This window comes from Phaethon aethereus (assembly GCF_964289735.1).
Source record: "Phaethon aethereus genome assembly, chromosome: 1".
NCBI classification, from domain to species: Eukaryota; Metazoa; Chordata; class Aves; order Phaethontiformes; family Phaethontidae; genus Phaethon; species Phaethon aethereus.
The window spans coordinates 155,184,986-155,197,254 of record NC_138575.1 but is presented as its reverse complement, the minus strand read 5'-3'; the positions used below and the strand labels follow the sequence as shown (position 1 = coordinate 155,197,254).

The 12,269-nt window shown below is 40.2% G+C and overlaps 1 protein-coding gene across 1 annotated transcript in view; it reads right to left on the bottom strand.

Moving 5' to 3' along the window:
• The window catches only part of ANKRD10 (ankyrin repeat domain 10), a gene marked incomplete at its 5' end in the record, with an annotated part of 38,736 nt that extends 26,711 nt beyond the window's left edge, over positions 1-12,025 (bottom strand). Inside the window, 2 exons of the mRNA XM_081996460.1 lie at positions 5,303-5,455; positions 11,825-12,025. Coding sequence (XP_081852586.1) covers positions 5,303-5,455; positions 11,825-12,025 — 354 coding nt within the window. The remainder of the gene's footprint in view (positions 1-5,302; positions 5,456-11,824) is intronic.
• Between the last annotated feature and the right edge of the window lie 244 nt (positions 12,026-12,269).

Genomic DNA, 12,269 nt, shown 5'->3' with positions numbered 1-12,269 from the left:
TACTGGCCTTTCATATCTAAAGCAGAACTCTTCAGGGTCCCGTTTACCCCTCTGATGTAACACTGCACCAACAGCCCAAACTTGTCTCACAATCCGTAAGTCACATTGTAAATACATGAACAGAAAGACCAAGTAAGTTTTATTAATTTAGCATTCAAGATAACACAAGTTTGTTTGCTTCTGTGGAGACTAAGTATTTTGTGTACAGTGCTCCTGAAGAGATGACAAAAAGAATCATGAGGCATCATAGTCACATTTGTTTTTTTTTAAACTCACTGCCACCACAAAACTCCTTTGCCTTTTCCCTTGGAGCAGCATGACTATCCTTTTGCAAAGACAAGGGAAGTCTTCTCTAGCCTGGGGTTATGACTAGATTACCTTAGACTTCTATTTCATTTTACTAAGTATCTAGCTTCCTTTGTTATTCTCTTTTAATTTATGTGGCTGAAGAGTCTTTTGCTTTTTTAGTTTAAATTTTCTCAGTAGATCTATTTCAGCTTGATTAATCAGTTTGCATTTCCTCACTATACTGCTTAACCTCAAGACATTTCCTTTACTGATTAAATAGTTTTCTCAAAACTCTGCTTTATTCCCAGGCCTCTTTTAGATGTGATTATTTTTTCAGTTGCCTAAAGCCATATTTTACTGTTTTCCCTCCTTCTGTCTTTTTGGGATCCAAATTTCTGTTGGCTTTAGGATCTTCGAGTTGAACTTAGAGCAAATTTCCCATTTTGTTCCCCAAATTTCAAATCCTTGGATATGATTCAGTTAATTTCACTCACTGGTACCTTTACACTGCTGTCATTTTAAAAAAAAAAGTTACTTACCTGTAAATATTTCTTTTTAAAACAAAAAGCCCCCACGCACATTTACACTGAAAGCTTTCAACTACATCTACTGGCTTTGGCTGGTATAGAGTTAGTTTTCTTCATAGTAGCTGGAATGGTGCTATGTTTTGGATTTGTGACGAAAGCAGTGCTGATAATACATCAATGTTATAGCTATGACTGGGCTGGGGGTGCATAAGAAGCTAGGAGGTGACAGAGGTGGGACCACTGACCCAAACTGACCAGAGGAATATCCCATACTATATGGCAACACACTCAGCAAGAAAAAGCTGTGGAGTTGGAGTTTGCCAGGGTTGTCATTGCTTGGGGACTGGCTGGGCATCAGTCAGCTAGTGGTGAGCAACTGTGGGATTTTTTTGGTTGCGGAGTGGGGTTTTTAAAAAAAATCTATCATCACTTGATTGTCTTGGTTTTGCTTTTCTTTGTTTCCTTTCTTACTTATTAAATTGTCTTTATGTCAACCCACGAGTTTTCTCACTTTTCCCTTCCGACTGCCTCCCTCAACCCACTGTGAGGGGAATGAGCAAGCAGCTGTGTGGTGCTCTGGTGCCTACCAGGGTTAAACCACAGCACTATGCACTTGTAAAATACTTCTAGTGTAGATAACGAAGACACAGAAGCACTATTTTACCTGACAAGAAATATAAACTAACTCCATTCCTTAACTAACCAAATTTCAAGTTCTATCTGCTGATCACATTGCTAAATCTGTTCAGGTGTCTTTAGACCCAGGACCCTACCCTTTTTGAAGCCAAGAAGTAGAAGCTGGAGAATACTGAGTATTTTTTCCTCGTTCTTTTGCTAAAAATTTTTTGAATTCATGATGGTTTCTCCTTCTGAATTTTCAGTATAGCTGAGATCCGATGGAAAATTTTTGCCTGGATTTAGTCCAAATTGTTGTTTAAAATACAAAACCATAACATACCAAAGGAATGAGTGTTTTCCTCCTCACCAAGGATATCAGCGTGTTTATAGTTCTTGCTAGCATGGGTAGTCTAACCCCCCTAAATCTGTCTGCCATCACTGCCACATGATGGTAACTGGCTGGATGAGAAGTTAGCATCACCTGTAAAGCTGCAATATTCTTATCACTTCTCTTTAAGATGGGCCACACAAAACTCTTTTTTTGGCCAATCAACACAGGCAACATACAATAGAATATTTGATAGGCTGGAGGGATAATATATTTACATCAAGTAATAGGCTTTTTAAACAAGAAGTACTTTCACTGTTACAGTGAACAAGAGCAGGCAGGTAGATAAATGCAGGTCTTGAGTCACATTATTAAGAACTATTAGCAGGCACTGCCCACTCAAGAAAAAACCAAAACAACAGGACTTTCTCCTGAGTCCACTGCTGGGTAGAAATTGGCAGGTCATTGCTTGACACTTCAGCTTTCTCCTGTGAATTTTTATGATTCGGGGGGGGGGGGGGGGGTGGTGGAGGGGAGGGAAAAACTGCCCACTAATCATAAAGAGACAGACGGTTCTAGTCAGCACATACAATCGTGTAAGAGGGCTGGGCATCACAGGACATACTCACAGAACTTATCATCTGGGGAGCAAGGTACAGTTGGGACAAGCAGTTTTCAGCATTTGTCCTTCATTGCTGCTGCCTGAAAAAACGTCCTGGGCAACTGTCACCAGCACTGAGATATGCATTTTCAAGTTTTCCTAAACTTCAGGGCAGGCAGCATGGGCTACAATACAATACCTCAGGGCAGTGCATGCAAATTCTACTGAGTACCGGAGGTTTACGTTAAGACTGAGAGACTCGAGTGGATTCCTTTTCAGAAGCTATCCTTTTCTTTTTCCAGAGGTGATGGGTTAATCTGTAGCCAATGACCAGGAGTCAGTTTGCAAGGAAAGTTTTACTAGTTTAAATATCAAGTATTCCCAGATCTTTCTCAGCATGTGTTTTGTATCCAGTGTCCATGGAACACTTGTCCTCACACAAGCATTAGCCAGTGACTAAGTCTGAAGTACAGCATCAGTCAGCGAGCTGGAAGGAATAAACAAAATACACATCAGGAAATAATGCTCCAAAAGCTCAAAAGTGTGGGTGGAAGCCCTAGATGATCACCTGAAAGTACTTGGAAGTTAAATAAGGAACCAAGATCATTTATTAAGCAGTACAAATCAAACAAAAACAGTAGAATTTGACTGCAGTTCAATAAGCAGCTGGAAGGAATTGGGGAGAGCAAAGCATGCACTATGCTTTACATAGCCATGTATGAAACATTCCAAATATCTACGGGATGAGTTTGCTGCTATAGTTATCACCAAAGTACACTGTCTAGCTTTCAGTGCTCATGCATGCTAAACCAGTGTGACTGACCAGTTGCATCCTAAGAAAGAACTTAGACCTTTTTGTTTCTACCACCATTTCAATTAACCATAGCTATTTTCTTTTATCATCAAATAAAATCTAAAGTACCTCTTCTCAACTAATATTTTGTGGGAGCAAAAAAAGTTATTTCATTCGAGTGTAACTTGAGCCTACCATTACCAACATGCAAGGCTTCCACAGTGTCAACTCCCAGTACTATCTGTTAGTGTCCTTTGCCTTTCAATACCTGAATCTGCCCTTAGAAGTCCACAGGATACCATTATCTCTGTCTCATTTGAAAACTTGAGAAGCACAGTACTACTCCTCCTGTGGAGGACCACAGATCTATTATTAGTATTTGCTCTGGTGACAGACCATCAATTTATAGACTCCAGAGTCACTGGCTAGTCTTGGTGACTTCAAGCTGGAATGAGTTTCCTGTCTACTTTTAACTGCATATGATACTGCCTTCTGCTTTCTTTTACAGTCATCTGCATGTTGCCCTCAGCCCATGGAGAGATCTTTGTACTCTTCTCCTCTTCTTTTGGGGGCTAGCTGCTACTGTCTTCTTTGCTATAACCTCACTCACTAGATGTGATTTTTTTCCCCCCATCATGCTTCCAGGACAGCAAGCTTGTTCTTCAACTCCATTTCAACCTCACAGGTCATTTCTTCTCTTTATCCTCATAGTTGGAAACTTTCATTCTTCTCATTCATTCATTTTCATTCATTCTTCTCTTCTCATTTAGCAGATATTTGTACATCTTTATTCTGTGCATGCCATGTTTCCTCTCTAATCACTGTTTCTTTATATTCTTACCTGGTCTCCAGATGCATTTATAGTTCTTGTATTTTCTCTTCTGAAGATTCTACAACTATGCAGCAATAACTTATTGCATAAGTTACTTTTGTCAGGTATCAAGGAGAAGATGCGATCTATAGCCTCTGCATCCAGTCACCTTCATTGTTTCTACAATTCTCCTGGTGTCTCACAGCTGTTCTCAATGCACCAGCCTTCTTTTCTGAAAACTCAACACAAACTTCCCCATTTCTTATGTTTGCATAGATTAAAAAAAAAAAAAAAGAACCAAACTCTAGAAATGCAAATGTTCAAGTTCTTCAACAGACTTAGCTTAACTACTGTATATAAAACACAGTCTGGCCATTAAATATTTTAAGAAAAGTGTGATGCAAGATTTAACAGACCAGACATTTTACTAAAAGCTGTAGTATAGCACAGCATCTGTAAATGCATATGGTGTAGTATTAATCACTCTCATAGAATATTATAAATAATAATTGAGTATTGTTATAAAGGCACACATTATGTATGCCCAGCATACATAATAGATCCATTCAGCACTACAAACATTTTCTCTAAAAGCATGATAGTTTGAAGCACTCGATTCTGTTACTGTACCAGAGTACAACAGTCCTTTACAGGATTTTTGCTAAATTAATGCACTCTCTGCTACCAAATAAATCATTATCCATACTCACAATAGAAGTAATGGAATATTATTTTTTTAAAAGATTTTTTAAAAAAATCACCCATTCATTTTTTGTTAGTAAAGTACATGTTTCTGATCTATTTGTGGGAAGTTACTAGAAATATTTAGAAATAATTTTAAAAAGGAAAACAGTATGAAACCAGATGCACCTTAAAATAAACCATGGCAGACCTTACTAGTTAAATGTATGACTAAATCATGATATACCACAAAGGTCTCATGGTTCTGTAGGTAATGGTGAATTTTTCAATTCTTTGCATATTTAAGATGTTCCTCACTAGCCTTTTTAATTTCCCCTAAAGAGGCATTACAATATCAGAGTATTTGCTAATGCTGCCAATACCAGAACAGCACACCATTTTACTCAAGAAGCAGCAAGATATCAATTCCTAAAACAAATGTTCTCCAAATCTTTTCTGGCTTAAAGGACATTTATTAGTCCTATCTCTGCTATAATGAAAAAGGTCTGTAACTGATAATTAAGTCATTTGACTTCAGCTGATGTTAAAAATAATGTATCTGTATGTCAATGTAAGGATCATACATGTAGTAAAAGGGGACCGAAACACTCCTTCCAAAACTGTATGCAGACATGAAATACGTGTGAATCCATACCTGTTTGTTTATGTTGGCCCCCACTTGAATCAACCAATTCAGGCACTGTGGATGTCCTCCAAAAGCAGCAATGTGGGCTGGTGTTTGAGCAAAACGTGTTGTGCTGGCATTCACAGAAGCTCCAGCTCTTACTAACTGCATTAGGCACTCCAGCTTTAAAGACATGAGGGAATAAAACCAAAAGTGTTACTTACACATATGTGCTATGACAATTAGCATGTGTAAAATAACTAACTAAATAAACACTAAGAACTAGAAAAGCTAAGCTTACTAGTGAGACTACATGGATGCAAAACAAGAGAGAATATCAACATTAGAATTTTCCCCCTCCTTCCTACACTCCCCCCCTCCTTTGGCCATAGGTCATACCTGAAAAGTACAGAATTTGGTTTTGGGGATGAGAACTACAATATCTATTTTCAGGATGGGAGAAAAGAGGGCATAAATACCTTGGAGCTGACTACAGGAGCTATTTGGTTCACTTTTGTTGGGGGGTGGGGGGGGGAAGATTTCTGATCCAGCAAAGCTGCAAACATGCTACTAAACAGACATTATTAGATAACATTTGCCAAAACAAGACTGTTGTTAGGAGATCTATAAATGTATTCTCAGAAGAGTTTAGAAGAAGGTAAATCAGAAAAACATGAGATAAGAAAACATCATAGAAACTTAAAACCTAAGAGTGACAGAAGCAGATTACTATTGAAAACTAGTACTGTTAATACTATGCTAAGTCTATAAAACAAAAAAATTATTTTCATCATTTTCCTGTTATTATAGCTGAAGAGCTGTTAAAAACAAAATAGGTTCCCTGTTTGTGGCAGTATCAAAAAAAGAAAAGCTCTCTTTGTTTTAATAAAATTGCAGTATTTGGTCACATTATATTCTGACTTTTATTTTCCCATCATACTAATCAGAAGTGTCAGATATCCAGTTACTATTTTAAAATGTTCATAACATTGTATTTGTGGAAGCTAGGCAAACCACAGCCATGATGACCTCAACTTTCAAAAATAGTCAAAAGTGTTCCTTTCCTGTCACACAGTAAATTGTCTTTTTGTTGATATGAAAAGGAATGCACTATGCTAAAATAAACAGTTTAGTCTAGGCTTCCATTTATTGTGGTTAGAAAACAAACACCACTGTACACACATGCAACAGCAAAACAAGAAACCACCACACTGACTCAGGGCATTGGTTCATATAAAACAAAAATCCACAGGTCAGTCTCGCACATTTAAAGAAAATGTTTGTTAGCTATGGAATAATCTGTTCAAAAAGGAGCAATTAAAAAGCATCAGGAAGTCAGCTGGAAGCTTGATTAGAACAAGCAGCATAAATGTCAGCATTCCAACATTCTTCTCTACTGCTGCGTGTCAGTCTGTCTTTAAGTTGTAAATTCCTGTTCTTGATGAATTACATACATGAGATAAAAGTACCAATTACTGTAGTGAAGCATTTTATATTAATTTTGCAAATATATTGTGAATTTTGTTTACTCCACCCATATAGTTCAAACACACACATATGAACCCTGTCATACAGCACATACAAAAGTACTTTTTTGGATTGTAATGGATGTGACACTAGACATAGATGTACCATTAACTCACCAATTACATGACACAAGTATGCAAGGGTAAGGGTACTGAAATACTGCAGTATTAATAAATCTATCTCCATAAATCTCAACATTACCAAAGACAAAGTACCTTTTCAAAAGCAAACAAATACTTCCGCTGCAAAAAAAGTTTACACAAAAAAAAAAATGGTGTAAGAAAATTTGTAATTCTAATGCTAGACTGCCAAAATACATTTTGTATTTGCTAATCTTAGACTCTTTGGTGTTCACATGCTAGCATACCTAACGCTGCTGTTAACCCTTAATAATTATTAATAATTGTAGCATTGTAATTATTAATAAGTGATGTGATGGAAAAAAACTCCAGCTACAGCAAGATGTTCCTCTACTGTAACTGCAAACAAAAATAAAGTTCAGCCAGTTTTTAAAATAATATTTTTAATAGAATTAATTTGAAAATAGCTTCAGGCAAGCATTACAACTTCAGGAAAGAATAGGGTTTTTTCCTGCATTTCCTACACAGAAACCAGGATGAAAGAATTTCCGTAATTAGACAGGCATTCTAGCCCATCGATTGAAAGGGGAAAAAAAACATTGGAACTGGTTTGCCAGCATCATCTTGCACTGTTTAAATTCACTTTATGAGATGGCTACCTGTCACAATTTTCTACGCAATTCCACATTTAAATGTTGGGGGTTTTCTCTTGTGTGCCTTTTTTTTCCTTATCTCTTGCAGGGTTTTAACAAAAAAGATAACATTTAATTCCATTAAAAGCTGAAGTACGGGTCTGCTGCATCATGGCTGTCAGCAGAACATTCTTCTTCCAACATTGTGGTAGAATGAGGTTAATTACTTCCGTGGATAGGAAAAGTCAACATAATGAAAAACAATACTTCACTTGATTATTTATGCTTGAGATCAGGACACACAAGACCACTTACATTAAATAACCTTTTAGAAGATATTTCCCATTGTACTATTATACTTAAAGCAGAAGTTAAACTGATTTAATGAAGAAGAAAGGCAGGCCTGCACATAGGCCACAACACTGGCAAAATGCCAAGGAAGAGACAGGCATTTTTATCTGCATTACTTTTGTTCCAAAAGAAACAGAATGTACTTACTACTATTTTGCTTCCTATAATGTAAACAGTCAAATGGCAAAAATAAAAGTAGAAGCACACAAGCAAATAGAGATGATCAGAGAGAATAAAAATACTTGTGCAAATGGTTAAAAAGAAAAGTGAAATTAAGGTTAGTATAAGACAAAGTGAATTAACAGCAACTTTGGGTTTTTTATGCAAGCCCTTCATTTTCTACCTCTCTGGTAGCTTTTTAGATTGTTAAAGATTTTACAATATGACCCATTTTCTCAAAGATCTACGGAACGCTGGTGCAATTTAGGGCACTATATAATTAACTCTTATTTGAATACAGCAACTCTGGTGGGAATTCATTTACATCTCAGAATATGAGCACTCCTCTGCAGTCAGGGAATATCCGGAAAATGCAAACTCCACCAGATACTCAACACAGCAAAACAATTCAGACTTGCTACTATCTCTAAAAGGAGGTCCATACTGTCATTAAAACTCCAGATATTACAGCCAGAACACTGGATGTAATATCTACCATTTTCAATTGATTTTGCCGGTATTTTATTTATTACTTGCAAGCTCTGTATTTCTATATATCTATAATTTAACCTATACATCTATAATTTAATCTATATGTCTATAATATTTATAAGTATGTTTCAGAGTAAACTATTAAAAAATACTATGTTTCCATTTTTAGTCTTAAGGTACTCCATTTTTATTGGTACTAGTTTTAGATCAGTATTCCCAAAAAAAGCTCTCTTTCTTCTTTCACATATTCATTTCTAATGGAACTTGATGCTACTTCCTTACTGCAGCACATCTACAACTGTATGCAAGAATGTAGTACTCCCACATAACTTTATTATAAAATGATTTTGTACCTTCCTTTGATATAACGAGGGCTTTCTTCAATGTTCAAATTGTGGAACAGGTAAAGGGAAAGAAACATCTCTATACTGCTACAGTTCACTAACCCAAGACTGATGCTGTGCGTCCATGCACACGCTTGTGTACATGCATGAACTGTTTTAGATTTTATTGCTTACAACAAGTTGTTGAATTTCTGGAAGAAAGGAACTAAATCAGTTTTGTCCTTTCAGCCTCCTACAGAGCTGCCGTTAGGACTAATACATGTCTGATGGACCATGCTGCTAAATGGCCCTATATCAAAAGGGCAGCCATGAAGTTCTGTCACCATTTAATTTCCTTGAGGAAAAGAAAACCAAACAAGTGAAAATCCCACAAAAATCTAGAAAAACAAAGAAGTGAAGAGAAAAACAAGTCTTGTTCAGTACCTACTAATGAACGTTACAAAAATTAGTTTTAAAACTCTGATACTGCAAGAAATAGAAAAGCTCGCCATTTGAAGTTTTGATGAATCTGAACTTGAGGAAAGAAAACACATAAATAAGAACATAAAACATGCATATGAATGTCCCCTAAGAGCAGCTATTGTTTCACTGCTGGCAACTGTCTGTTAACTAGTGAAAGTATAACTATGCCACACAAACACAAAGCCAGTTGAGTTTGGCATCCAATTACATTAATGTAACTTTTTCAAGTGCATTATGTAGTCTCTCGCTCAGAGAAAGGAACACTACCTCACAAGACTATAAAACATGCAGATAACTTCCATAAATTGAAATTGCCTAAACCTTGTCACAAGGATTTTAGGAAAATACGTATATGCAAAGTTGTCTAGAACCCATTTATAGCCTATGCCATCTCTGCAAATCTCACTTCACTTGCCAGGATTTTTCCCCATTATACACAACAACAACAAACAGGTATCAAATTTTGCTGATACCCAAGAATGAACATGAAAAATACAAAGACAGTATCTTGCAGACTGACTTGTTCCCTTTATTAGCTGTTTCTGCAAGAGTCTCTTCAACAGAAACTAGAATGTACACAAACACTCACATAGCCTAGCATGGTTAATAGAAAGCTGAATATGCTTAAAAGGAGAAAAACCACCAGAGCAATACACACACTTGTAAGGCAAAAAGACAACTGCCACAAGCCTGTACCGAAGAGAAATACCAAAGAGATGGAAAAAGGAAACAGAAGACTGTAACACCAAATTCGTATCTTCAGATTTTCTATGAGTGTGCTTCATGACAAAATTTAAGGCACTTCACATTTTATTCTGAATGTAGAAGCATAAAAGATTAGCGCCTTTCAGAAGGGATAAAGATTACCTTAGGTTTGGGGTTTTTTTGTTTTGTTTTGCATTGGCTGGTTTGTTTTAAGACTGAAGGACTACTTAACTACATTCCTAAAATGTTTCTCAAAAAAGCACTGCAGATAAGATCACTTATCATATAGAAACCATTTCTTAATGTACTTTCATTAACCCTGACAACTGCCTAAGTACATTCATTTTCCTTCTCTGGCACACAGTCAATAAACAAATAGAACCTATTGGAAATGGGAGGGAGAACAAGAACAAACGCCCCCAAAAATCCAAACCAGCCAAATCAATGAGGTGGAAAAAAAAGAAAAACCCAAAACCCAACCCTCTAGGCTGGTATTCTGCATAGGATGGAACACTCACTGCACTGCAAACAGGAAAGGCCTACATAAAAATAAAGAAATTAAAGATACTGCTCATCTTCAGGCTTCAAGTTTGAGATAAGCCAGAGAAGAAAGACGCTTTAGCAATCTTTGAGTGATTTTTTTTCCATTTGCCTATTTCCTAAATAGCTGTTAATTCCCATTTTCAAGTTTGTCATTCCAATAAAGGAGATTATAAACACATTTATTTTGAAAATGGTACTAGGATTCTGATTTAACAGAGCTTCAAACACTGCCTGTCAGCTTAGAAAGATCATTGTATTTTTTAATACTTAAGGTTCAAACGGAACTGAAGGCAGAGGTTTCGGGAACATAGGCCAAGTAAATTCTACTTTTCACCTAAATACAAAGCTCTATCCATCCGTGGAATCGAGAAACATCTATAGCGCAGCTACTTCTTATGTTTTAATCTTTTCTGCATTGCAACGATGCCAAACGCCGTTAATTCCGTGCCCGTATCCGCGCGCGTGTAAAAACCACAATTTGTTTTTCACCCTGAAGGCAACAGAAGGGCGCTTTACAAGCACAAACATCTTCTTCCCAAACTCCTAACAAGCCGGCAGTCACGACACAGGCACCAAAACAAACAGTCTCCAGCTGCGGGATCTGAGGACGGTTACGGACCACGACTAGACCCTGCAGACAAAGCGCTCGGCGGGACCGGAGCGGTGGGCTAGAGCAGGGAAGCGTGGAAGGGACCGCCGCCATGGCGGTCCCCCGTGCCTCGGCTGGCCGGCGCCCGCCGGGGAGGCCGGAGGGGGCCAGCGTGGGAGGAGCCCCCTGCCCCATCTCCTCCCCATTGGCTCCCGCCGCCCTGTACCGGTGACCCGGGCGCCTTTTGAAAGCCCGGCTGCGAGGCCCAGGGCCGCCCGTCTCAGCCAGCTTTCCGGGAAGGCCGCGGAAAGGGACCTCTCCCGCCGCCGCCGGCGGGGAGGGGATGAGCTGCTGGGGGGACGGACGGCAGGTGCCACCAGCTCCATGATCTGCCTCACCCCCGCTCGGCTGCCCACGGGGACGGGAAAGAAGCCAAGCGCCGCGGCTCTCCCCCTCCCGCCCGGTTCCCCGAGGAGCAACGAGCGGCAGAAGGCGGGGGGGACGGGGACACGGCGGCGCGGCGGGCGCCTCCCGGCAGAGCGCGCGCAAGGGGCAAAGATGGCGCCGCGTTGCGCGCGAGCGGGACTCGCGCCCTCCTTCCCCTTCACCCCCGCCCCCGCTCCCGCCGCCGCCGCCGCCCTCGCTGCGCCGGCCGAGCCGAGCCCCACCTTGCCGAAGTGCGCGGCCCAGTGGATGGGCGTCCAGCCGTAGAAGGAGTCCTCGGCGGCCAAGTCGGAGCGGGGCGAGCTCTGGAGCAGCGCGCACAGGGCGGGCAGGTCCCCATCGCGGCAGGCGCGGTGCAGGGGGAATCGCAGGGTCAGCAGCTCCTCGCTGGAGAAACCCGCCTCGGGGCCGGCTCCCAGCGACATGGCGGGCAGGGCAGGGGGAAAGCAGCGAGAGGGGTGGCGAAGGGAGGGGGAATAGGAAAGAGGAAGAGGGGGAGGGGGGGAAAGAGAAGAAGCGGGCGGGCAAGGGCGCGCTGCCCAGGCTGCAAGCGGCGGCGACTGCGGCGGCCGCGAGCTGCCCGAGCACAAAGGAAGTGGGGCGGGGCCGCGTGCGCCGCTCCGCCCCTCACGGGCGGGGCCGGGCGCCCCTCGGGGCGCCGAGGCGGTG